The following is a 26,511-nucleotide window of genomic DNA, read 5'->3' as shown; positions in this document are numbered from 1 at the left end:
ATCCCTCTCCAGGATCATCATCTCCAACCCCCCAGCCCTGCCACCCCTCTCCAGGGTCATCTCCCACACACCCACCGTCCTGCCATCGCCCTAGCCTTGTCATCCCTCTCCAGGGTCATCATCTCCCACCCTCCAGCCCTGCCACCCCTCTCCAGGGTCCTCTCCCACCCCCCAGTCCTGCCATACACCCCCCCCCAGCCTTGTCATCCCTCTCCAGGGTCATCTTCCACCCCCCAGTCCTGCCATACACCCCGCCCAGCCTTGTCATCCCTCTCCAGGGTCATCTCCCACCCCCCAGTCCTGCCATACACGCCCCCCAGCCTTGTCATCCCTCTCCAGAGTTGTCATCTCCCACCCCCCAGTCCTGCCACCCCCCACCCCCCAAGCCCTGCCATCCCTCTCCAGGGTCATCATCTCCCACCCCCTAGTCCTGCCATACACGCCCCCCAGCCTTGTCATTCCTCTCCAGGGTCGTCATCTCCCACCTCCCAATCCTGCCATATACGCCCCCCAGCCTTGTCATCCCTCTCCAGGGTCATCATCTCCCACCTCCCAGTCCTGCCACACACACCCCCAGCCTTGTCATCCCTCTCCAGAGTAGTCATCTCCCACCCTCCAGTCCTGCCACCCCCGCCCCCAGACTTGTCATCCCTCTCCAGGGTCATCATCTCCCACCCCTCAGTCCTGCCACCCCTCCCCCTGCCTGGGTCTTCAGCCCCGCCCCGCCATCCCTCTCCAGCATCAGCAGCCCCCAGCCACCACCCTGCTACCCCCCAGGGTCATCACCTGCCAGGGGCCTGCCCCTTCTTGCCCTGCCATCCCTCTCCAGGGTCATCAGCCCTTCCCCCCCGTCCTATCACCCCAACCACTATCATCAGCTTCCCCCAGACCTACCACACACCCCAACCAGTGTCATCACCCTTCTCAGTCCTGCCACCCCTTCCCAACCAGGATTATCACTGCCCCCAGCTCTCCCACCCCCCACCAGCATCCTCACAACCCCCATCCATTCCTGCCACCCCTCCCCAACCAGGGGTATCATCCCCACAGTCCTGCCATCCCCCTACCAGACTCATCAGCCCCCTATTTGTGCCATCCCCACCAAGCCCTGCCACCATCCTATTCCAACCAGGGTCATCAGCTCCCCCAACCCAACCACCCCATTTCCCCAACTGCCCCTTATGCCAGACAGCCAAACACTGATCTGGTGTAGGCACTCTAGCTGTCAGGAGTGATGGGGCGGGCTCACATGGTGGTGTCTTTGTAGTTCAGTGCAAGGAGGGGTTTTATTGCACGATTCCCCTGGGGATGGGGTGTGCCAGGCTGGGGTGGTGTGAAGACAGTTGCTCAGGAGGTGGGGTGGCTTGGAGAGAGGGGCCAGGAGCTGATGCGATGCCAATGGTGAAGGGCAGAGTTGTGAAGGGCCCTGAAGGGTTGGGGCAAGAAGCTTGAAATTGGTGCAGTAGAGGAGCGGGAGCCAGTGGAGGAAGTCAAGGAGGTGGCAGTGACGTGGTGAGAGTGCTGGGCAAGGCAGCCTTGTGGACTGAGGAGGGGCAAAGTGGGTGAGATTGGCACAAAGACACCTCCTCAGTGCCATCCCTGACAGGGGTCTGGGAGTCCGCTCAGCCAGTACAAATCCTCTCATTCAATATACGGCGCAGTCTCGGCCCTGGTGAGAGGTCATGGGCGGGAGTCACAGGCTGAATGACCGCTCTGGACAACTGGGTTAATTGTGCTCATGTCACAAGTGAAATGAGCTTGGTGATCTCAACGAGTGAGTGTTTGGCCACATCACAGTCATTGCACATAACGACACAATTAGAAGTCCCTGCTTGTGCGACAGACTAGGTCAGGGAGTGTTATGGTCAGGAATGAAGTGTGTGTTTTGGGGTGGGGGAGTTGGTGGCAGACTGAAACAGGAGTAGGGAGCTGCATGTCATAACAGATGTATCAGCAAAGCGGAGTGCAGGGAACACTGGAATAGCAGGGGGTGCTGCAGGTCAAGACCAAGGTGGCTTAGCGGAGTTATGGGGAGGGGGCGGGAACATACCTGCCTTCCTCATCAGAAACCCCATAATTCATCCTGTAAGAGCAAAGTGGGAAGAATGCAGCCCTGTGATGCCTGCTGGGTGAGGTACCATGGATGGATTGACCTTCCAAGTGACATGCCTAATGCACTGAAGAAGCTGGCAGCCTGCTCAGCTGAGTATCCACTATAGGACATGGTTTGGAGAACAGCTGTTGAAGTCAGACACTCTTTAGCCCCATCAGGATCCTCACAGCCCTCCGTTACTGCGGGGTCAGGTTGGAGGTCTTTCTTTTAGGATGATTTGATTGGTATCAAAGTTGGGATTTTTTAATCTTGGGAATCTTACAATGAATGGTTAGGTCTGTTGCTCTTGGTGTGTCACCCCCTGCAACCCTTGGGAATGGTATGGCCCATGCAGATTACTCCCTCAGTGAGGGCTAGAATAGGAAAAGACAGAAGTCATTCTACCTCTAACAGTGGAGAGGACTGGCAGACAGACAAACAGACTCTGCAGAGAGAGAGAGAACTACAAATGGTTCTACGAATCCCCCTGCGCAGAAGTGCCAGCTTCACCCCAGATCACCAGCCCTTGATGGAGATGTCCAATCCCACCACGCTGAAAATGGAAGCGAATGTGCTAGTTATGGGAGCAGACAACGTGGGGAAATCAGGTGAGAACTTTAATCACCAAAGGAAGAGCAGGGAGAACATGGAAAACTTCCTAGCTGGGAGATCCCTGGAGCTGGGGAAAGCTCCCCCAAGGGAAGGGATATGACTGTGAGCTATATTGTAGGGACTTTTAAAATCGAACTGGACAAAGCTTGGAGAATATGTTGTAGGGAACAATCCTGCCATAGCCAAAAGACAGCTGAGATGGGACCAGTTTGGTCTATTCTATCAAACAGCTGTGATTCCAAGTGGGAAAGCAGAGCGCATCCTCTGAGACAAGGGAGTTTCATGATGGGTATGTTCTGTAAGTGAAAATGCTTCCTAGTCGGTTGCAATCCATTGAAATGCTGGCTTGGAAGAGTTCCTGATCTATTCATCCTTTCTTAGTAAACCTGCTTGTTGGACAATGTGTGAAATGAAATAGAGACTGTTCACGCACAGCTCAGTGAGAGTTTAATGGATACAGAAATGGAGAGATGGCTCCATTGCAGAGCAGGCTATCCACACCAGGCTGTGGCTGGTGCTGAGCTGGGCTCAGGGTATTAATCACTCCACTTGGGTTTGCAAGGAACTAAAAAATGTCATTTTCCCCCCGTTCTCTTCTTTGTAGCCTTGACAGTGCGTTTCCTTACCAGGCGATTCATCGGGGAATATGGAGACATGGGTGAGTGCCGTGCTGGGGGCTTGCATGTTAACGTCCCCTTGTTCTTGTGGGGTGTGAATTGATCAATTTGGAAAAGTCCTGATTTGCATGACTGGTTCTCTGTGTGGGATTTGGCTGTTTCCTGAGCCCCCTCTTTTCCTCTCCAGGGCTGTTGCCTGCTACCTGCAGGCTTAAGGGTTAAATCTACTCATTGGAACCAGTTTGTGCATTTAGAAGCATTTCTTGTAGAGGTGTGAGGGGCTCCAGTGTGACCTGCGTGGGACAGCTAGTGGGGACGCAGGTGCAAGTGCACTGACTGAAGGACAGGAGGGAGATGGACACCCCGGCAGGTTGGGTTACTGGATGGCAGACTCTCTGGCTGAACACCAACATGCTAAGTGTGGCTGGTGCCTTATGTACAGCACAGAGGCCATGGGCCTTGCACCCTGGAGGCTGATCTCCCACCTGGAGGGGAGGGGGTGTGCAGCAGGGAGGCAGTGGGTGGCAGGGTTGTCATCGAGAGGACACAGCTCTCTGGTTGTCTGTGATCGATACATGCAGTGATCTTTGTGCATTTTCGCAGAATTCATCTACAGCCACAGCCTGGCAATGGAGGGTAGAGAGATCCATGTCCACATATGGGATGTCCCTTGTTCACAGGTGAGGGGCCTCTGCTGCTGCTGTCTCACATTCTTGCCCCAAGGAAAACTATTCCCCTAGTTAAGAAAACCCTAAGGCAAACCGTGGACTTGAAGCGTCAGCCAAACCGTAACCCCTGCTTCCGACTCTCCCCAACCATGACTAACCTTTGGGCCAACCAGCTGTTTACTGGGCAGTAGATAGTAAGGCGGGGGGGAGGGCCAGCACGCAGGGGAACTCCCCGCCCCAGCTCACCCCTGCTCGGCCTCCTCCCGCTGTGGGCGCTTCACTTCTCCCGCCTCCCAGGCTTGCTGGGGCGGAGAGCTGCTGCATGGCTCGCTGAGCCAGGGAGGGGAGCTGCCACAGAGAGGGGGGGAGAGGCGCCTCAGGGTGTGTGTGTGGGGGAGCTGCCGCAGGGCTCGGGGAGGGGGTGGAGCAGAGATGAGCTGTGGTGGGGAGCTGCTGCATGGCTCCCCTGGGGGGAGGCCTCAGGAAGGAGTGGGGGGTGGGGAACTGCCATGGGGGGGCACATTAGGGGGGAGGGGGGAGCTGCCGGGGTGGGGGGCGCCTCAGGGCAGCAGGGGGCAGGGAACTGCCGCAGGGCTCGGGGAGGGTACAAGGTGGAAGTTTCGCCTCGGGTGTGAAACATCCTTGCACCTGCCCTGCCTAGCGTTGGTGGACTCTGCCAGGTCTCGCTCCTCCCCTTCCCTTTACTCAGAGGTTGTTGCTCTTCTCATTTCCCCCTCACCTTCCCTGTTCTCTTCTGCCCACTCGAGTGTTTCTCTTTGGGGAGGATGTGACTGCCTGTCCAAAGACGGGGTGTGCTGCATCTCTGCCAGCATGGAGTCAGAAGCCTCCAGCTGCTCTTGAGCCTGGATGCTTTGCACAGAAGGGCAGTAAGGTGCTGCTAGGTGCAAACACAGCCTTCTTGAACCAAACTGGTGGAAGGGCCCCTCCTCACCCCTCCTGGGAGTTGGAGGTGGCTGGGTTTGGGTGTAGGAGGTTACGTGATAAAAACTTTACCTTTGGGTTATGAGTGCCAGTCTAGTTTGTGGCCCTGTGCTGGCCAAGGCCAGAACCAAAGTCTCTCTCCTCTTGCAGCTGTTTCCAGATGGGATTGATGTGACTGGCAGGGTCACTACCCAGCTGCAGTTGACCTGTATGTTGTTCAAAGGGGAATGTAGGAGCTTCAGTTTCCAGCCCAGCCGGATGATTGTGTGACCTTTGTCAGCACTAACATCCTCCCTAGAGACTCACTCATTTATCAAACTCCACCCCATCTTCCTGTCCCATCTCTCCTTCCCCAGGATCGGGTGGATGAGAGTTCTGCCAAGGAAAAGCGAGTCCAGTGGGCAGATGGCTTTGTCCTGGTCTACAGCATCTGCGACCGTGCCAGCTTCAATGTGCTGCGGCCCAAAGTCCAGGTCATTAAGGCAGCCAAGGAGGCTCTAAGCCAGGAGAAGGTGCCCATTGTCATCGTGGGCAACAAGCGGGACCTGCACCACCGGCGGGCGGTCTCCAGTGAGGAGGGCCGGCTCCTGGCGCTCTCCATGGACTGCGAGTTCTATGAGGTCTCTGCAGCTGAGGCCTATCATGGGGCACTCATGGTCTTCCAGGGGCTGGCAGAGCGCATCTGCGAGGCCAAGCTGGCACTGAAGAAGGGCACTGGGATCCGCAGCATTGTCAAAAGCATGTCGGCTGTGTTTGCTCGGAAGAGGACGGACTCACTCTGAGCTGGAGCCTGTGTGTTACTTCCCCATGTGCTGCCAGCTGGAAACACCAGATTGCCCAGCCTCCTTCACTAGACTAACCCCTCCTACCCCAGTGACTGTGAAAAGAGCCATGTAGTCTATTGGGGGAGTCAAATGGATTCCCCCAAGCTCACACCTGAGAGCCTCAGAAAAATGGCTGAATCTGCCCCTGCTCACATATATACCAGTGCAACCTGAGGCTTTTATAATTCAACACGTAGATGTCCATACTGTCCAACCCCAGGGGGTTGGGCCCTATTACACAGTTACTAGGATGGTGTCCAATCTAGCTATAAATGCGCCACCCCTGGGCTCCCACCCCTTCCCTTGAGGAGCAGATTCCTCAGCCAGGTAGTCTGAATTTTATGTATATTACAATAGCATCCAGAGACTCCAGTCAGCATTGGGGCCCCATTGTGCTGAGCTCACAGTCTCTCTTAGTCTTCACTCTAAATAAGTCCCCTCCCAAATATTGGAAAACACCAGAGCATCTTTCTGCTGCTTCTGGGAGTATCTCACCTCCCCCAGTTCCTTTGGTGGGGAGCTGCCACTTCCTCTCAGTAAAGATGAGTGGGAAGGACCAGCTGTCCCCAGCCCTTCGTTCCAATCTCAGCTGGGAATCTAGGAGCAATAACTTGGGCATGTGGCTGTTTGTATCTGTCTTAAGTACTTATTATGGTCTCTATTACCATAACACCGGAGCATCTCACAAGACTGCTATGAGGTGGGGCAGTGCTATTAATCCTATTTTACAGAGCGGGAACTGAGGCACAGATACATTAAGTGACTTGCCCAAGGTCACACACAGTCTGGTAGATAAGGGAATTGACCTCTGGTCTCCAGAGTCCCAAGCTATTTCCCTGACTTGTAGACCCTCCTTCTTTCCCCTTCACAGGGAGGTGGTACTGGGTAATGCTCCTTGTAAGCCTCTCTGATGCTGATGTGGTTCTGGAGTGGCTACTGAGCACAGTCCCCACGTACAGAGGGTGGTGTCTGTGTCTGCCCCTTGGTGTTTCTCAGCATCTCAGATGTTTGTCTTCAGCTGACACCAAAGCCCTTGGGATTCAGGGAACGTTGTCAGCCTCTGGTTCTGTCCCTCTTCTCTGTGCAATCTCGACTAGTTACTGAGCTTTCATGGTGCCTGGCATTGTCTGTGCCGACCAGCTCCTTCTCCCGGTTCTTTTGCTGACAGCAGAGGTTTCTGTTGTTTATACAATGCATTGTACATGCATATAAGATTGGAGACTTGGCTGGTTTCCAGGACTCCAGACTCTAGCATGGGATCCAGTGTATGTTAACCCGGTCCCTGCTGGAAGCCACAGTTTGTCTGCCCCTAGCTGGTCACCGGGCAGGGCCTGTGAGTTGAAGGAAGGGCTAGGTTCTTCCCACAGATGGGCTGAAAACCAGTAAAATTCCTGTCTGAATGTGGAGCATGGTCTCTGCTCCTTCTGCCTCAGCACCAGGGCTGTAAAGGTTGAGTGTAAATAAGAGGGTGCATCTGTGTAAATAGTAATTTCTACTGCAATAAACCCCCTTTGTATAGGAAGCTCCTGGCTTATCATGTCTGTGGTTTCTGTGCAGGGGAAGGGGGAACTCGCCTCTGGAGGAGGTGGCTGAGGAGAACTGCCTTTTGGCCTAGCCTGCCCTAGAGTGTGACAGACCAAGGGCAGAAATCTGGGTACCTGCTGCAATTTGGCTAAATCTCCATCCCTGTAGTCCCAGGCCCTTCACTATGAATCCAGCACACAGTCAGCTCAAACTTGTGCCTTTCACTGGCAGCCCAGCTCATCCAGCCGGTTTGACAGATGTCCCTGAGGAGCTGGACAAACTGTTCTTTTCTTCCTTGGCCTTTGTACGCGGCTCTGGTTGGGATCGGAGTGCTACGGAGTAGCACGTATACGATGAGCTGCGTGTGATTATGATTGGATTGGCATTGCAACATGAATGGCTCAGCCCCTTAGGACCGTGCCCCCAACCTTGTGCTGCTGCGTGGCACTAGTCAGATTTTAAATGGTTTGGGGTTTCAAATCATACCCATGAGAGCGCTGACAGAAGGCAGAGCCTGGCTCAGGCTAACTGTTGCAGCGCTGGAGGATGAGTTGGACTGTCTCTCTGTCCACACTTACAGAGTGGGGCCCATTGCCTGGATTTGCAGAATCCTCAAATGTATTGGTCCTTCAGCTCCCTGGGTCTGGCCCTGGGAGCCAGGGCTCTGGAAAGCCCAGCTGTAGGACTGGCTGCTGCCTGAGCCCTTCTCCATATAGAGTAGTGAAGAAACACTACAGCAGCTGTGCTGCATGACTGTGGAGTGCAGGCTAGGGCAGACCAGGCAGGAATCTTGGGTCCCTGCTGTACAGCAGCTCAGCAGAGAGCTACAGTATGAGCATGTTTGCCTGCCTATGGCTGGAAGGTGGCCACAGCAGCTCCCAGCAGTGAGGACAGGACAGGACAGCTATGTCTGGCACTGCCCTCTTGTTCTACGTCTGCCTAGGTTAGTCACATCAATTGGGGCAGCCCCAACCCTCCTGCAAATAGTCATCCCTCCATAAAGACAGGGAGCTGGAGGGGAGGAGCATCTCCAGCTAGGCCCGTTCCCTCCCATCACCTAGTGCGTGGGCTGGGGATAAGGTTGAGGGTGTGGGCCAGGGGATCCCATCTGATAAATGAAAGGGCCTAGCCTCCAGCCTACTGGAGGTTCAGACCCTCCTCTCCTCGCACTGCCACCCTGACACAAACTCCCCTTTGCCTAAGGCCAGGAAGTGTAGGGGACTAGCCAGCCTGCCGCAAGGCAGTGACAGGTTGGGGGAGCTGGCGCTGAGTCAGCAGGAAGAGCTGGCATGGACTTGTCACAATATTGCAGAACACGCAGCCCTTCCCCAGCTGCTGGAGAGAGCAGCTGGCCCCAAAGACCCAGATGCTGCCTCCTCTGCCAGGAACATACACAGCACCATCCTGCCCCGTTTACAGGCTTATGGAGAAGCCAGCTCAGCAGCAGCTCAGCCCCAGCTTATGTCATGCTCTTTGGGTTGCAGCCACCCCAAGCCCCTGTCCGTGGCTGTGCAGTTGGGATCAGGTCTTTGGACCTGTGCCGCCCCCACCTAGGGATGCAGCGACCAAGATAGTTGCAGTTTGATCCATTTTACTGGGGACGGCCTCAGTGGCACAATCTCAGTCGCCTGGAGGAAATGAGCATACCAGGCACTAGACAAGCAGGGAACATTTATTATTGAAGTAAATAGAAGAGCTGGTTGCTCTGATTGGGGGATGGGGAAACACACAGCTGGGAAGGGGATGCAGCTCACCTTCCTGTAGGGAATCTACCCAGATACAGAGCTGCTCCTACAGGACAGGAAGAAAGGGGCTCCAAGAGCTCTCCAATGCCATAGACTGTCCAGCACATGCCTTGTTACTGACTGTACAAAGCCCTACCACCAACCACATGGAGGGGCACGGAGATGGCCTGGCTTCTGGGGAGATCTCACCCATGGATCCTGCCCCTGGGTCTCAAGTGACTTCTGCAGAGACTAGGCCAGAGGCAGGATTGGCCGGCGTGGGGTAGGGGTGGGAAGGAACGAGGATGGGAAGCCATGTTCCCCCCTCAGACATTTATAAAGCTGCTGTCTGATGGCCCTGGAAGGAGAGGGGCTGGTCTGCAGCAGAACTTGGCTCCCCGAGCCTACAGTGCAAAGACAAGTCTCCGCCTCAGCTGCTGCTCACACAAGGTACATGCCCCATAAGCCCTACTGAGCAAGTCCCAGCCATAAGCAACATGGCCTCCCAGCTCCTGCCCTTTCCTGCTGTCTTTTCTCCCTCTTCTCCTCCCTTTTTCTCTCCTCTCTGCTCCCTCTTCCCCCTCCTTCTCCTCTCCTCTCTGCTCCCTCTCCCTTACATTAGAGCCTGCTTCTTCCTTCATTTTCCTGCTTCCAGTCCTCACATTCCCACTCAGGAAACACTCTCTTATTGTGTCGCTGCCATTCAACCCATCACAGGCAAGAGGGGTGAAATTGCCCCCCACCCCACACTAGGGCTTGCTAATTCCATCTGCCTCACAAGGCAGTGTGGGGGATAAAAGCAACCCAGAATGACACATATTGCAAGCCATGTAACTACAGGGAGCAGTGAACCTGGTGGAGAAAGGCCATCTTTGCTAAGGATTCAGCACTTTGTCCCTTCAACTGAGGGCTGAGAAGGATAATACAAAAGCCCCAGTGGCTCCGCTAGTAAAATCAGCACAGACCAGACCTGACATTCCTGATATGGCTGCTGTAAAATACCAGCAGAATTAGAGACTAAGGACCCTCTGTGACTTCTCTTCAGAAAGAAGCCAACAGGGCACAACCCCATTTCTTTCTCTGTGGGGTCACCTTGGAGGGATGGACAGTGTCACAAACTGCAACCCTGCCCTCGTTTTACCCCCATGACCATAGTAATACTGCATGGCAGGCCTCCCCACTAAGCAGGGCCTCAAGTCAGTCTTGGTCTCCGTGCCAGCTCCTTTCTGGGCAGACACTCAGAAACAGGCCTGAATGACCCAGCCTGCTGGAAAAGGGAATGAGCTGGGACCGTCAAACTCATTTCACTCCTGGCCTCAAGCTGCACTTGACCCTGGTGCCAGAGGTGAAGAAGTCCCTGTCCCTCTCCCTTTGTCTGTGCCGGGGCTGTGCAGAGGGAGCACTGCTTTGAGATTAACTCCTGAGAGTCCTAATACTGAAACCAACAGCATGATGCTTGACAAGGTGCTAAAGGCAGCAGGTGCAGGCTGGTATGTCTGAAGCAGGGAGGGAGGGAGCTCCGGCCCCCGCCCCCGCTCAGTTCTTCTGGAAGGCCATGGTGTAGAGGTTGCTATAGTTAGCCCTTGTGTACACAGGCTCCGGGCTGTAGCGGTATGAATTTTTGCTCACCCTCCTGGTGCTGCGTCCCTCCCTGTAGGGGAAGAAGGCAGATTTGCGGGACATGGGGTAGTCGGGCTCGAAAGTTGGACTCCGCTGTGGAGCCTGGCGCTGGATGGAGCTCGGCTGCAGGAAGAAGGGATCCTCCAGCCCCAGGAAGGAGAGGGGATGGTGAGCTCGGTTGGCTCGCCAGTCTCCTCGCAGCTGGGATTTCTCCGGGTACGGGGGAGCCACAGGCTTGGAGCGCTCCTGACTTTGTTGTGACTCAGCTGGGGGCTCCTTCTCATGCGCCGGCTCCTCTTTCTTTGCCAGCAGCCTGGGGAGCTGAACAGCAAGAGAACACATGTTAACACCCCACCTGCCAATGGGTGGCCTGAAGCACCACCCTACCCCTTGGCCAATGGCTGCCAGAGGGACATCTGAGTACTGAGGGAACTGCACTTAGCTCCTGTCTGCTCTGCACCATAAGTAAAGGAGCCCCCGACACTTATCAAAAGAGTTTCCGTTTGCCCCCATGTCTGGACAGAATCCACTGTCACACTGTCCTCACCCTAGAGGTGGCTGCATTTCAATGGTGCAGCATGTGCTGGAAGATGCTATGGAAATAAACAGAGGAAGGGAATGACTGGTCCTCCATTCTCTGCCCTCCTTCCCCACTGTTCATTCCCAGATAGCGGGAGGAAACCTGCCCTGCAGCCCTGCTCCAGACCTGCTCTGTGAGGCCACGCCTCCCCATCCCCTTGGTGGGTTCAGAGTGTGAGGGGGCTGCATGATCCTCAGGCCAAAGAGGCCTCCATCTGGACCATGCTTCCTAGAGGGAATTAATCCCTTTAGCTAAATCCCCGTGCGCTGGGCAGGGACGAGGAGGCTTCACTGCAGCTCTTACACACCAAGCTCAACCCAACCTGGCAGAAATAAAAGGGCTAGGAGGGGGCTGGGGAGCTGGCGCAGTGGCCTTGGGGGGTAAGGAATGCCAAGACTGCAAAGCATGGCCCCCGCAGATGCCCTCCCTGGCCTTCAGCATCCTCCTTGCTTCCCCTGCAGAAGACGGGGCAGCAGGACCAGCCGCACCAAACTCATTCTCTGCTCAGTGGGGGGACCCTGTGGGGTTAGCTCCCCCTCCTCATCCCACACATTCCTGCTTCAGATTGGAGCCAAGCAGCCTTCCTGCCCCCTCCCCTCAAGTGACTGCTCCCAGCCTACAAGGTCACTCTGCTCGTCCTGGGACAGCATACCAAAGGGAGAGCGGCACACTGGCCAAAGGGCCCATGGTGGCCCTCAGGATCAACTCAGGTCTGGAGATACTGCAGCGCTGCTGGGTCCAGACCTGTCACCAGGCTCTGCTCAGGCTCCAAGAGACCTGCAGCTAACCCACTCCTCCCACTCAGGCTCCAAGGGACTCTTCCTTCCTCAGGCCTGAGGCTCCAGGGGACCAGCCCTGCTCCCCTCCAGCCCTGCTCAGTAGCCAGGGGACAGGCTGCTGCAGTGGCTGGGAGATGCAGTGATCAGATCTGCAGAGGAGCAGAGCTAGCTTCTCTAAATGGTTGATTCTGATTTGTTTCTCCAGCCGTGTGGGGCACCGGACCCAGGTTCAGGCCCCTTAGCTAGGGTTGTCTCTCGCTGTCCAGATGAAGGATGTATTAGATCTAGTTGTTCTTGTCTTGGCTGCTTCTGGGATTTTCCCTACCAGGCTTCTCCAAAGGCTCCCTTGGCCTCAGGGGTGGAGACCCAAGAGGGTTCCCCACCTAGCTCATGTGCTCAAAGACAGAGGGCCAAGGCTGCCGGGGGATGGGCAAGTGCACAAGTAAAGCCTCCCAAAGACAGGACCAGGTTGGCCCCTAGACCCAGCCCTACTCCGTCCCCAGCTAGGATCTGCCCTTTAATGTGCAGGGAGGATGGCTGCTGCCTGGACTCCCAAGTGCAGTCTGGCCCAGGCACCAGACTGAGCCCCAGACGCAGCAGGGTGACTGGTTCAATGCTGGGGCTGGTCCCCTTTGCCATGTTGGCTTCTCCGCCCCAAGTCAGGCTGCCGAGCTGTCCGGAAGGGTATGAGGAGCAGGGTCTGTGACCGGTCCCAGGACAGCAAGTGTCCCAATGTGACAGGAAGAGTCGGGGTGAGACGCCCTGGGGAGCAGTGCTCGGAGGGTGACATCAAGGCACTGAGGCTTTTCCTGACTGCTGAGCCAGCCCAAGGGGTCTGTCGACAAGGAGGCAGTTCTGGCTGGATTCCTAGCAGCTACTGGGACCAATGTAAGGAGGTGCCTGTGCTCTTGCTGGGCTGGTGTTTGCAAGAACCCACCTCCCCACGTCACCACTCTGCAGAGGTGGCCCCTCCCTGCCAGGCACCTGCTCCCTTCACTCTGCAGAAAGAGCACCAGGAGGAGACTGCAGAGCGTCCCCTGCCACCAGGCAAGGGCACCTCCCCTGATCCTCCTCCCTCCCACCTCTTGGGACAGTGGCATTTTGAGTCATAAGTATAGTGCACACTGGAGAAAGATGGGACCCCAGGCCCCCACTGGAAAGCAATCCATTCCAGGGGACCCCTGCAAGCAGGGGACCGCCTTTTCCATGGACTATTACTGACAGTCAGAAACGCTGACCAGGTAAATGGGGCCAGACACCAGCCCTCCCAGGGGGGCTCTGCACCGGGAACTGCTCAGGGGGCCTTGTGTCTTTATTCACCAGCACACTGATCTGACAATACTGCCTGCTCCTCAACGGGCCCTTCTCCCTCCCCCTCCCAATCTCTCTCTTCTACCCCTCACAAAGCCCTGTATCCTCGAGGCTACTCAGACCATACACCCATCATGGGAGCTGGGGCTCCTGGCCACTCCTGCCTCACAGAGCAGAAAAGTCTGCAGCTGAAGCCAGCAGCAGAGAACTCGACTCCAGACAGGTCCCCAGGGAGTGGGCAGTGGAGCCCAGTGGGTTCAGGGGGCACTCTGCGTCTCCATGGACACATGACTAATGGGCTGAGAGCCCTGGGTCAGGCCGGGGGGAGGCAGGAATCAGCTGGAGGGGAGGTGGGTCACTCCTTGAACTTTCACCTTGCCAGGAATTTCTGGTCACAGACCCAGACTCTCAGCTGGGATTTCCTAGGACAGTCCACGTGAGCAGCACTCCGGGGGCCTGGCTGCAGAAGTCTGTCCAGTGAATGGAAGGACAGACCCCACATGCAGTATGTGGCTTTTGAACCAGCCAATCTGAGAGGCCACATTAGCTAATGGGTGTGGCTGTGCACCTCACAGCTGACTGGCAGTAGCCCCTGCTTTGGGGCTCCAGACAATGCTCTCCAGTGATCCTCAGTCATGACTTTGGCTTCACTGGGGGCAGGGGGCAAAGGACTGGACTAGCAAGGGGCTTCAGGTCAGGACTGAAGGGCACTGGCACAGCTGAGTGTGAGGTGGCCAAGACTGGGGTGCATCATCAGGGCACCCCTCTGCATCATGGCCCGTGTAAGCAAAGCCAAGAGTCCATCGCTTCCCCAAGCCCAAGGAGTGCCTCTGCTCCATTCTGAGCTGAAGGGGCCATCTCTAACATGGTCCAAAGGAGCCCCAGACTGGCAGCGACTCTGCAGCTCTAGAAGCCCTTGGTAGGATTCTCAGCAGGGAGGGGCTCCAGCCAGAGGTAGGGGAAGATCCAGGTCCCAGGCCAGAAGGGGCTGATCCTGGCCAAGAATGTCCTGCCCTCACACAGATCCCTTTCTCCTGCAGTGCAGGAGGGGAGCTCTCAGCGGATGGGATAAACTCACCGGCACGTAGTGGGAAAGGGTCTCCACCATGCTCCCAGTAACACTGCGCAGGGCATCCCCCAGAGTGCCCACCTTCTCTCTGGCTACGGAAGCTGCCTTGCGGGGGGTGAGTTGGAGCAGCTCCCCAGCTGTCCCCCAGGCAGCAGAGGGGACCCTCTTCACGTTGGAGATGGTGGAGAGATAGGCAGTTTGTAGGCTCTGGGCCATGCTGCCCAGGAGGCCTGGAGTCTTGGCACCCTCAGCCATCTGCAAAGAGAAACACACCCAGATGCTCTGGTAAGTGCCAGGCACAGCCCATGCTGGGGAACAGCAGGCCCCAGGCACCATCTCTGTCCTGCAACCCTGTCCTTCCCTTTGAGTGCCCCAGCCCCCAGCAGGCCAAAGACTGAACAGATGGTTCGGAGCCAGTGCCCTTGGCCTTGGGCTGAGCAGCTTGCATGGGGGCTTTATCCTGTCCTCCCTCGCCCAAGCCCCCAGGCCTCCAGAGACAAGACAAGCCCCCCCCCCATATCCCCCAGCTATTTGGTTTCTGGGGGATGTTTGTCCAACTCCCCTGAGAGTGGGGAGGGCAAAGGTGCAGGGCTCTCACTTCCCTTCTTCCTTGTCCCAGTAGACCTCCTACTAGAGGAAAGCTTCCACTCAGCCATTTCCACCACTTGAACTCCGAGCTAGGTTCTCGGTTCTGGTCCGACAGCACAAAGCAGCTGCGAAGCCAGTGGATCTAGCCTCCCAAAGATTCCCCTGCAGAGGTGAACCCATCCCTAGGTGTCAGAGCTTCACCAGTAGTGGCTCTATGCCATCCCCTCTGTGCCCAGTGCAAGGCCCTGTGCCCTCTAGGGCAAAGAGGGGTGTAGCAGGGCATCCCTACTCACCAGCTAGCCCTGGCTGCCTAAACTGCCCCCTAGGGCTGTGGGCCGAAAACTGGAAGTGTGAGCAGGTTTGCCTGCTCCCCACCCCTCACTGCAACATACACAGCTCAGCGAGGCCAGAGACTCCAGGCCTGTGCATCTTACAGGCCTGGAGGCTCCCGACTCCCTTGTCAAGGGTAGTGGCCGAGGACAGGGGCCTCTCCAGAGCCTCCACCAAGTGAGGAAGGCTAAAGACCCTCACTTCCTGCCCCTCTGCCAGGACTTCCAAACCTTCAGTTTGCAACAGCCATCTCCGCACCTCCACCTGGGAGGGCACACAAGCAGAAGGGACCCTTGAGAGCTGCCCAAGGTCCTTGGGAATAAAGACCAAGTGGCAGAGGGGCATGGGGAGCATGGCCCATGAGATCACAGTGGCTACTAAATAGAACTGTTTCCCTTTATGTGGCAGTGTTGTCTAGCAGTTATTGCAAGGGGCTGGGAGCCAGGACTCCTGGGTTCTGTACCCAGCTCTGCTACCAACTCCCTCTACAGCCTTGGGAGAATCACATACCCTTCCCTCCCCCACCTCCCTGAGCCTCAGCTTTCCCTCTGTATCTGATCCCTGACCATACTAAGGGCCACAACTGCTGCCTTGGCCACTGAACAGGGCCTGCAGGGGGCTTTGTAAAGATTCCCCCGTGACCCATCAGAGCAGGTGTGCCCCTCTCTGTACCTCACTTGCTTTGGTTTCTTCTTTCTTCAGCTCCTCCTTCTCTGGCTCCTTACTTTGCTCCTTGCTCAGCCAACCAGCTGCTGCATTCTGCACATCATACAAGACCTGCTGGGCCTTGGCTGTGCTCTGCCTGGCCACAGCACCCTGCAGCGAGAGAGAGCAGAGAGCCCCTGCTCACAGGTGGGACCTCGCCAGGGCCACCATGGAGCAGGGCGGCTGCTGCATTGAGGCTGCACTTGGGATTTCATGACTGCATCCCTTGTGTTTGTCACTGGCTCCCGAATCCAGGTGTTTCCGCAGCCCACTCTGGCAATGCATGATGGCCAGCACAAGGCTGATGAGTCAGAGTTCACTGCCCCTCGCCAGGGCTCCAGATTCCCACAGAAAAGCTGAGCTCCATTGAGAGCCTGCAGGCCAGCAGCAAGGGAGGGGGAGCTGCACTAACACACAGCATACCACAGGACCTTTCCATGTGAGGGCCTAACTGTACTTCATGCCGGGCAAGCCACCCCCGAGCCACACCTCTTCCCACTTGCGCACGGGGGACAGCACTGCTGGGGCTGCTGGGCTAGGTCTGGTGATGCTTTGCAGGCTCAGGTACTACAGTGAGGAGATGAACGCTAAGGGGAAAGCCTAGCAATAAATACGTTAAAATGCCAACATTTCCTGTCAGCCTCCTGCGCCAGAGCTGAGTGATCCGCAGGGAACCCTCACCCACCACTGGCATGCTGCCTCCTCTGGGTGCAAAGCAGCAGCTGTTTGACTCATCCATAACAAAGCTGCACAACAGTTTAGGACAGAAAGTAAAGAGAATTCCAGAGCCATTAAAAACCACAGGGGGGATTTGGTGAGTCGAGATGCAATTACCCTGGATGGAATTTGGCCAGAACACAGGGGTCAAAACCCTAATTTTTTCCAAAAGTGACTTTAGATCTTTAATCACCATAAGTGGCCCAGTCCTTGGGAGTTAGGTACCATCCAATTCACTCTCCTAACACTGCCCCCCACAGCACAGCACCCCTCATATCGCGCTGGGGCACTGTGGTCAAGAGAATCCTCTAACGAGTCACTCACACTCGTCCCTTGCAGCAGCTCCATGTTCCCTGGAGGTCTCCCAGCCAGCCCAGGCCAGCCCTGCTTAGCTTGTGAGCTCTGACCGGAATGAGTGGCTCGCAGGGTCCATTCTGGGTCAGGGTTGTAATCGTGACGGGACATCCAAGGGTCAGAGGACATAGAGATACCCATGGGAAGAAATCCCAAAGGTGGCAGGGGGCTGTGGGGTTCTGGTGGGGTTGGGGGTGGTTTCTAACCCCAGGGGAGCAGAGTGGCGAGACCATGGGTTGGAATGAGGCTTTTTACTCCTGATTTTATCTGTGCTTCCGCTGGGGCCTTTTGCTCTGGGAAGAATGTTTTGTCAAGACCATTAATTAACATTCTAAATTTAGAGCCAGTTAAAAATAATCCAGCCTGCTAGTTTGGCAGATGCCTTGCGTGCACTGATGCCACAGAGATTATAAGGGGCCAGGACCTTGCCTGCTTTGGAGCGAGCACGAGCAGCTAGTAGCAAAGCATGAGCCAAAGAGCCACTTGGCCCTTCCCATAGCGCAAGCAAAGAGAAATACATTCACAACCGCAATGCCCAGTATCCTGCTCTCCACCAAGCATGAGACCCTGAAAGGTACTGGCCTAGCTCCTAGACAGGGCAGTGGGGATGGGCCTCAGCAGTTAGAATAGGACATTGGGTGGCAGGACACCTGGGTTCTGTTCCTGACATGAACTTGCTGTGATCTTGGTGACTTGGGCAACTGTGCCTCAGTTTCTGCTCAGTGAAATGAGGATAAAACCCCGTCCTATCCTGCTGAGAGACTTAACTGATTAGGGAGCGTAAAGCACTCAGAAAGACTTGGAGACAGAAATAGACAGATGCAAAGATGGGAAGGGCATAGTATAATTTAATATTATTACTTATATTTACTTCCCCGTCTCTGTGCTAACATCCTTCATAGTTCAGGAGATGGGGATTGTGCAGTAACAGCTGCTAAACCAGCAGGGGGCCCCAAAGCACTGTTTTTGTCTAGGTCCTCCATTAAACATTGGCTGTCCTTTGTGTGGCTTGGGATCCAGCAGCAAGCTGGACTTTTTATAGACCCAAGGGGCTATGTTTTACAGCAGATCCATCCCGACACTAAGCTGCTGCCAGGATCCCCAGGAGTCACTGCAAGAGGTTCCCCTTAGCTGTGTTGTACAGGGCGGGGGCACTCACCAAGCCTGGAATCCATGTGGTCAGCTCCTGCCCTCTGGCTCTAGTGCGCTGGATGGTTCTGGCTGTCTGCTGGTAGGCGCGGTGGGAGATGGTGCTGGCCAAAGCCCCGATCCTGGTGAAGGTGCCAGGCTGTGGCTGGGAGGGCGTCACTCCAGATCCATGCACCCTTGTGGGCTCATGAGCTAGAGGCAGAGCCAACTGGGAATGAGCATGAAACCAGTATGGGGAGAGATGGGAACAACACACATGGCCTGGGATTCACCTGACCAGCTCTGCACCCTCTTTCCATGGGAGATGTGGCATGGAACTGCTCTCCTGGGATCCCTGGGGGCAGAATTCTAGTGATGCACAGGAGCAGGTCTCTGCGTCAGAACTGCCCCGCTACACCAGATGTACAGCAAAGGCCCATACTGCTCTGTACACAGCGTCTGGCACTCTAGAGCTTTCATTTCAGAAGCCCCTTTTTCAGCCCTCCATGCCTCCCTCTCAGCCCCAACCACCCAGCCAAGTGCTGCACCTTGCTGAGGAATAATCAGCCCCGTTTTCTCTTCTTTCAGGCTCCATCTGCAGGAGGCATTTGACTAGGGTGACAGCACCACCTAGTGGAAAGCTCAACAGCTGGCGCCTTGAGAACAGGTTGATTGCAGGAGGCAGATTGTACCTCCGTTGGAAGGGCCCATCATGTGGGGCCCCTTGCACAGGTAGAATCACTGGGCCATTTACCATGTCTGAGGACATAACAAGGAAGAAGGAACAATAACCTGCCAAGAAGGGTATTCACAGGGCCACCCCTCCCTCCCTGATGCTATTCAGGATACCACCAGGGGATCTCCCGAGCAGGTTAGGTGAGAGACAGGAGGCTCTACCCTACCTCAGTGCACATAAATCCTCACACGTTCCCACGGAGGCATCCGCCAGGTGTGCGGGGAAAACAGCACAAAAGGGACATTCTCCTTTGGTCCTGGCCAGAACCAGCCATAGCGCAGACAGGCTGGAAAAACTGCCAGTGCACCTCAGTCCTGAATGGCAGCAAACTCTGCTAACCTGGTGCTGGAGCCCTCACACAGACCTGCCCAGGCTCCGGACCTGGAACTCCCACCCCTCTCCACACTACCCCAGGCCTGCATGTCTCCTGAGCAGAGGCCTGACAAACCCACTGAACTGGGCAATCTTCACTGTGCTGTGACCCAGGCAAAAGCCACCCGAGCCATTTTCGTGTGAATCCGATTTGAGGTCAGGTCTCCCCAAAGGGAAAGGCTTCTGCATTAGCACCCAGTGTCCCCCTCCCACTTGCGACAACACCCACTGATGATTGAGGAGGGAGGGTTACCTGGCTCATGCTCCTCTTCTGGCAGGAGAAGCTCCACCAGCTTCTCTAGCTGTCCCAGGGCTCCGTCTACCCCAGCAGCTGCCATCTGGCTAACCCGGTTGCTCCAGGTGTATTCTGCTGTGCTTCTTACTGTGCTCTTGGTCAGCTCATAACCCTCAGCAGTCAGCCCCAAGACCCTGTCCAAGGTGCCAGCTATGGAGTTGCCAATGGTGCTCCTGGCACTTTGAATGGGGGTGGAGATGGAGCCCTTCAATTCAGATGCAATCTGCATGAGGAGAAATGGAGAAGAGACATGCAACATGTTCCAGTCACCCAGGTCTTGCTGCGGGAAGATACAGTGACCAATGGAACCCAAAGTGTGGAAGTGGGTGGAGGCAGCCCCATAGGAGAGGAGCATCCACGCCTAGATGGTCTCACTCTGGGTTGAAGGATGCTGAAGGGAATGGGGCACGTGGAGCAGCATGTCTGGTCTGCATGTCTTTAGCAATGACCCTACGGCCTCCATACACTCACCACTAGCTGTGGCTGACTCTCTGGGGGAGCCCAGAGGAGACCAGTGGCTCCTAGCATGTTGCCCTATTGGCCTCAGAAGAGACCATCACCATCCAGTTATCACCCACATGGAATCAGGGAATGAAGCCAATGCCCCCACTGTCCCATGAAAACAGAGCTCTTCCCTGGGAGATTCGTGGGGTGGGCAACATCCAGGAATGGATGGTTCCCACGGGGGGTGGGGGGCAGGAATGGATGGGTCCCATAGGCTGATGGGGGAGAAGGGTTGGGTTCATTACTTACTTTCTCCACTGGGTACTGGAGCGCAGGGATCTTCTCCTCCAGGTGATCCAAGCCCCTACAGGCCAGCATGTTGGCAGCTGTGACTGAACCAGACAAAGCCTGGATATTAGCATGGTGATAGGGGGCTCTGTGCTGCATGGAGGGGGGGTGGATGACTCAGTAAGGAGTTCCCTTTTCTGTGTCAGTGCAGATCCTGATAGCCCACCAGAAAGCTGGCAAGCACTGTGCTGCAGGGAGGGGTGCAGGTGGCACAGTAGATGGCACCTTTGCTCTCTGAGTCAGTATTAAATGCAACGCCCTAGAGCAGTGCTGAGGCTGGGGGTGGTAGGAAGGGGGAAGTGCAATGCTTCAGAAGAAAACTTAAGTTCAGTGCCCTGGCCCCTCCTCCGCAACAGGATGAATGAGTTCATACTGTTTGGAAAGTGCTTGGGGTGCTTGGATGGTGCAGGCAGGCAATATAGCAGTGCTAGTGCTGACGGATTCTACCCTCCATCTGCCCCGTCCCCTGGCGGCTGCATCAGCACCCTCTTGCTGCACACCTAACCTGCTGTGTCCTGGGGAAGTGCAGGACACACATGGGTCAGAGAGGACAATCAGAGGGGTGTGGCCAAGTCCACAACAGACTACAGCTCCTGTAGGCCTGTGTCATGTTCCCTGTTAGCACCGCAAGGGTGGGCATTGGGAAAGATGCCTGGCTGAGTAGCTGAGCTCTGGCTGGAGGCTGGGTGCATCTGGGGCTTTGCAGCTCCCTGGCCCTGGCTTTGGCAGGCCGCAGCCAGTCGGGGAGTTAACATTGGGAAAGAGCTGGGAAGGAGCCAGCTGGACAGAGCACTCAGGCCTCGTGCTGAGCTGCTGACTTTGCACTTTCTTTTCCTCCCCCTTCCTTTCCCCTCCTCCTCCCCCTTCCCACCATGGGAAGGAATCAGGATGATCTGCGAGTTGCAGACAGGCCTGGACTTGACCCTTCACTGATTTTCCCACAATTCATTTCTGGAGATGCTGCAGGGGCTTTTTCTTTGGGAAGGGCTAGAGGGGTGACCAGGCCCTACTAGCAGGTCTGCCAGGCCCAGACACACTGCTCTGAGGGCCAGGATAGATCCTGATGTTCCAGATGTGTCCTAGAGAGAGGAGGGGCTCTGACTCAGAGACCTGTGTCTATAGCACAGCAACAAAGGACTTAAACCAGCCCAGGCAAAGCTTGAAGCCCAACCGCCTACCTAAGCCTACGTGGGAAATGTTTAGCACATGTCTGGGCACTGCTCGTCCTTCATTAACCCAGCACAGGGAGGGCTGACAGTCACAAGCACAAACTGAGGCAGGATAGTTACGAAACTTGCCTCAGGCCATGGAGTGAGTTGGTGGCAAGGCCAGGCATAGAACAAGGTGTTTCAACTCCCAATCCTGTGCTTTGGCTGCTAGTCAGAACCTCTCCATTGCAGCCTTCTTTTCACAGGCAGGGGATTCTCTGTGGCCGCTCCCATGTGCTAACAGTCCCTGGTTCTCACATGCTCCCCCTGCCCCACTCCCCTGCAGCTAGGAAGAATCGAGACTCACACTGCGGCTCCAGTCTGCGCACCACAGGCTCCATGCTCCACACGGCCAGCGAGCTGGCCCCCTTGACTCCTCTCTCATAGGCCTCACACACCGATGCCACGAGTGGGTGTACCTCTTTGGTACTGGTGTACGTCCTCTGAAGGCTTTTGCAGGTTGCGTTCACCACTGGCAGCTGCAAGACCCTCTGCAGCACGTTCTCCTGTGCTCAGCAAGAAGGGGACAAGTTAGGGGACTGTGCACAAGAGAGAGCCCTGCAGGAAATGCTTGCTAATATGGGGGCAGAAATCTCAGTGACATTATTTATGTAGCAACGGCCACACAGGTCTCCCCCATCAACTACAACAATCAGCGTCTCAGCTCCTGCTGCAGCTGTGAGAGGGGACCCGGGGGTTTGTCTTTTGTTTCTTTGCAGCAATCAGGATTGGGGGTGGGGGGTAGAGATGTGTTTATTTAACCCTCATCTTCATGCACCCACTGGGACCTTACCCTGAGGCTCTAGCACATCCTGTCTCCATAGTGGTGGGTGAGGTATAAGACCCCGAATAGAACAGAAAGGAGGTGAGTGGGACAATCTGTGAAGACACAGGACGGCCTCATTTCAGAGACAGCGCTCTCTGTGGAAGAGCCCTCCCATGCGCAGCTCACAGACAGCAAGTTGGAATGCCTGGCACTGCATGCCTCTGCCCGTGACCTTGTTTGCATGGGCTCTGCAGTGTGGGGTAATAATGCTAACTCCCAGACAACAGTCAGTAAGACATTACAGCTGGACAGAGCTCTCTGAACTGAAAACATTGTTAGAACATTGTGCTCATACAGAGCAAGCACTAGATGTCAAGACATTCCTAGTTAAGTGAAAACACCTTGGCTCTGCCCCTTTATCCCTGGCCCCCATCACCCAGTGCAGTACATGAGTCTGATCAGGACATTACGAAGTGGAGAGATTCTCCAAGTCACCTCAGTGTGGGAGGAGGAATGGGGTAGATTGGGCTAATCAACACTTGGCGAATGGCGGCTATGAGGCAAGTGCTGTTTCTGGAATGCATGTTGCAGAGTAAGAGGAGGTATTGGGGTTTCCAGTGATTTCCAGGGCAGAGGGAGGGGGAGGCGGGGAGAGTGTCCATATTTGGATTGGTCCCCATATATGTCCTGAGCTGATTATAGGTCTGTTCATACAGTAAATCTGGTAGTTGATAGCATTTGCAGGGCTAGCAATCACATAACCCCTACACTGAGGCCATCTCAATGGTTCTTTACATTTGTACTGTATTCTTAGCATGGTAGCAAGTTTGTGGTCCATACTGAAAAAGTGGGTAAGGTCAGTCACCGGGCACAGGGATTGTTGATATATAGGCAGTTTAAAGGATCAGAGTTAAGGTTGCTTCTGGACTTTGAACTACTGAGTTTCTAGACTTTAATTTTTTGGGCTTCTTTGGGTTTTGGGGGGACGAGGAAGCTGGGTTTTTTAATAACTACAATTTTCTAACCATGTTTAATTTAATTGATATTTACAATATTGATTGAAGCAAAGATTTTGTCAAAAAAAATCAAAAAAATTCTAAAGAGAAAGCATTTAAAAAACACAGATCTTGCTAAAGATTATCATGGTTTTCTTCCAGCAGACACTGTATATTGCTCTAGTTACAGATCTATTGCATAGTTGATGCAGATTTGTTCAACGGAACACAATACAGCATAACATTTGAATCAAACATTCCCTTGGCAGCATCAGCAACCTCCTATTCCTGAAGCCAGGCTGATGTTGTTCATACAGAGCAGCCTTTGCCTCTCCACCTCTTGCCCACACTCACCTCTGTGCTTCCATTCTGCATTTTCTGGCTCTTGTTTGCTGCCATCATGATACATCAGTCTGCAAAGCAAAGTTCAGAGCCTAGTCAAGAAGTTCCCTGGAAAAACAATGCTGGAAATGGTCTCACTGCCAGTCTCCAGTCAGCCAAATGGCCCTGATGGAGCCTCAAGCTGTATGGTACATTATGACCTCTTGCATCCTAGACTGGCAGGGGCAGAGAGCCATGCTGAGGCAGCACATGTCTCAGGTGGGTGAGACCTGGTATTGCTTAACTGCAACCCATCTATCCAATTAAGCATCAAAATTGGCGATTCGAAGAAGAGTCCCAAATGATCTTCCTCAGCTAAAGAAAGCGCCTGCAACACAGGGACTCAAAGAAGAGGTTGAGAAGCATCAGCAAAGCTCGGGAACCCAAAATTGGAGTAACAGTCCTGTGAGCCAGGGCTCTTGGATTGCAGAGTTGGGGGGTGAGAATTCAGGATATGAATAGCAGGGGGTGCTGAGCGTCATGATTGAGGTGCAGCAGTACAGCTATGCAGGGTGGAGGTGGAGGACTGCGGTGGGAACGGCAGGGGCATTAGCAGAACTGTGCAAATAACCCAGGATAAGGGTAGCAAGAGATGCAGCAGGTCAGGACTGAGGCACACTGGCAAAGCTGAGGATAATGGTCATGGCTGGGTTAGATGGTGCCAGGGTGGGTCAGGATGAAGGAGCATTGGCAGAGCTCAAGAGTGAAAGAGCACAATCCACTCACGCCATGCCAGCTCTGGAGCACGCAGAAGGCAGACACACTCCACCAACTCGGGAGCACAGCTCAGTGCTAGTTCAGATACAGATTCCAAGACACCTCATTACCATGTCCAATGCATTGCAACAGCACAGTGCCTGCTCCCTCCCCTGTGGCCAATGCATCCCAAAGCCATCTCAGGAAGGAGCCTATTTCAATCTCCAAAACCCTAATGCCACCTCAGGGGCACCCCTTCTGACATCCCCTATTGCCACTTCCAGCACAGATTCCCTTCTTTTCCAACCAATTAAATGCAAAACCATTAAGCAGAACTGCTTCGCCAGCTGTCCCCTGCCCCTCCCTAGCATTAGGGAGATTGTACACTAGGCATATGCCTGCTGTTGGATACTTACGGAGCAGCAGTTGGACGCTGTCATCAGCAGGGTGCCAGGAGCTGAGAGAGTTCGGTTGTGCAGATCCTCTGACAAAGATGCGTCTTACCCCAGACAGTACCACCACAAAGCCCCACCTCCCAGCTGCACGGGTCAAGGAGTCTGCAAGTTGCTGTGGTTACATGACAAATGGCTCCCTTGGTCATATCAAATTCAAAACAGATGATTGCATGACCAGTCTGGAAAATGCCCACCCCCTCCTTCTCATTGCAGATCCTAGGAACTGAGACACAGGACCTGCATCTAACCCAACCCTACCAAAACAACATAACAAACAGGGAGAAAAAAATCCCACAACACCAACACCTCAAATGGAGCCATGAGCAACAGGCAGCCTGGGGGAAGTCAGGAAGAATAAAAGTCTTGCTTGCCAGCCCAGGTGGCTCTCGCTGGCAGAGTGACAATGTTGGTGGATGGATGGAGTGCAGTAGGGCTCACATATTTGGGACTGAAACTGTAGCTCACAAAATCTTACTTGAAAACTTCGTTCATTGGACAAAGACTCTGCTGTGTGGATTGAAAACAGGCTACAAAGGAGAAAGATAAAAGGGATGTATTGAGTTGGGGGCGAGGTTTAGTGGGGAGCACAGAGATCGCGGTTATGATTGGATCTATTTAACTTCAATTGGAAGGGCACATCAGTACAATTCAGAGACTGAGTCGGAAGGAGTGGTGAATGCCAGAGGACAAAGAAATAATGCAAAGGGCCCTAGTAAGGTGAGAAGCCCAGAGGTACTTAATGGGAGGGAGGAATCCAGGGGTCAGCAAAGGCTGAAAGATACCGGTTGTTTGCAGACATGATGCTGGGGTGTCTTGAAACAGCCAGCAGCAGATGGGCAGGGGAGGCTCCTTGCCACCATAGGAGAAAGCCCTCTACTTGCTGAGTGGCTGCTTCATGCTTCCAGCTCCCTCAGCCCAGCAGATGGGACATGACAGTGCAGGTCCTTGAATACCCAGAGTTTCACAGCCTCCCTCAAGCTAGATAATGAGGGAGGTGGGAATCAGACACATACACAGACCCTGCTGACCCACCCACTCACCCTGGTTTGGGGGTATGGGGAGCAAGTTCCTAGCAAAGATATTCCCAGGCAGACAGGGGTATGGGGGAATCAGAGGCTGAGCCTTGGGGAAGACGCATTCCCCATGCTAAAGGTGGTAGAGCGCACAGGGAGCAACCTCCCTCCTCCCCGCCCCCACACGCACACCTCAAGCTACATGAGGCTGGCACTTCTACCTTCCTGGCTGAGCGCCGCACCCCATGGAGGTGAAAAGGGAAAGGCAACATAACCCTGTGTAAACTTTCCAGGCCATCCCCCTGATGAGTCATGGCTCTCCAAACAGCAGGGCAAAGGGCAGCAGCTGCTCCAGAGCTGCAGCTCATGTATTTGGCAATGGGCTTCCTGCTGGATCTTGCTAGCCTTAACTAAAAGAACAACTGACCTGAACAGGGGGGAAGCATGTGGCTGAGCCTCCCTCCCTGTTGGCCTTATTAGGAATTAAGACACAACACAACCTCTGCCCTGCTAAATGTCTTCATTTCATATCCCTCTCCAACCTATTGCAGGGAAAAGGCCACCCCAGCACTGTCCTGGCCCTCTGTCCCTCCCACCCCCGCTGCAGCACAAAGGCCT

General features: G+C 54.9%; 2 protein-coding genes across 4 annotated transcripts in view; one reads left to right on the top strand and one right to left on the bottom strand.

Annotated features, from left to right (window-relative positions):
• Nucleotides 1-2,429: 2,429 nt before the first annotated feature.
• LOC127058212 (ras-related and estrogen-regulated growth inhibitor-like protein) lies at nucleotides 2,430-7,485 on the top strand. The gene is made up of 4 exons (XM_050967834.1): nucleotides 2,430-2,700; nucleotides 3,309-3,362; nucleotides 3,925-4,001; nucleotides 5,288-7,485. Exons 1-4 carry the CDS (start codon nucleotides 2,430-2,432, stop codon nucleotides 5,711-5,713), a joined length of 828 nt encoding a protein of 275 aa, XP_050823791.1. The 3' UTR covers nucleotides 5,714-7,485.
• A 1,464-nt stretch (nucleotides 7,486-8,949) lies between these two features.
• Nucleotides 8,950-26,511, bottom strand: part of LOC127058202 (peroxisomal membrane protein 11A-like) — a 40,899-nt gene continuing 23,337 nt past the window's right edge. For 2 of the 3 annotated variants that reach the window (XM_050967817.1, XM_050967818.1), the window contains 8 exons: nucleotides 23,703-23,761; nucleotides 21,895-22,093; nucleotides 20,341-20,423; nucleotides 19,546-19,810; nucleotides 18,216-18,397; nucleotides 15,953-16,096; nucleotides 14,372-14,617; nucleotides 8,950-10,944 (listed from right to left, as the gene is read on the bottom strand). In XM_050967817.1, coding sequence (XP_050823774.1) covers nucleotides 10,540-10,944; nucleotides 14,372-14,617; nucleotides 15,953-16,096; nucleotides 18,216-18,397; nucleotides 19,546-19,810; nucleotides 20,341-20,423; nucleotides 21,895-22,093; nucleotides 23,703-23,750 — 1,572 coding nt within the window. In that variant the 5' untranslated portion in view covers nucleotides 23,751-23,761 and the 3' untranslated portion in view covers nucleotides 8,950-10,539. Of the gene's footprint in view, nucleotides 10,945-14,371; nucleotides 14,618-15,952; nucleotides 16,097-18,215; nucleotides 18,398-19,545; nucleotides 19,811-20,340; nucleotides 20,424-21,894; nucleotides 22,094-23,702; nucleotides 23,762-24,841; nucleotides 26,502-26,511 lie in introns of those variants that run through there. The other variant, XM_050967816.1, reaches the window with a different exon arrangement.

The sequence above is a fragment of the Gopherus flavomarginatus genome, chromosome 9 (genome assembly GCF_025201925.1).
Source record: "Gopherus flavomarginatus isolate rGopFla2 chromosome 9, rGopFla2.mat.asm, whole genome shotgun sequence".
NCBI lineage: Eukaryota > Metazoa > Chordata > Testudines > Testudinidae > Gopherus > Gopherus flavomarginatus.
Note: the sequence above shows the minus strand (reverse complement) of the source record. Positions and strands in the feature narration are given on the sequence as shown.

Bases quoted from the DNA above. Each gene is read 5' to 3' on its own strand.
- LOC127058212 (XM_050967834.1), top strand. From the start codon at position 2,430: ATGGTATGGCCCATGCAGATTACTCCCTCAGTGAGGGCTAGAATAGGA. The intron at 2,701-3,308 runs GTGAGAACTTTA...TCTTCTTTGTAG, and splicing joins AGACAACGTGGGGAAATCAG to CCTTGACAGTGCGTTTCCTT. The intron at 3,363-3,924 runs GTGAGTGCCGTG...GCATTTTCGCAG, and splicing joins CGGGGAATATGGAGACATGG to AATTCATCTACAGCCACAGC.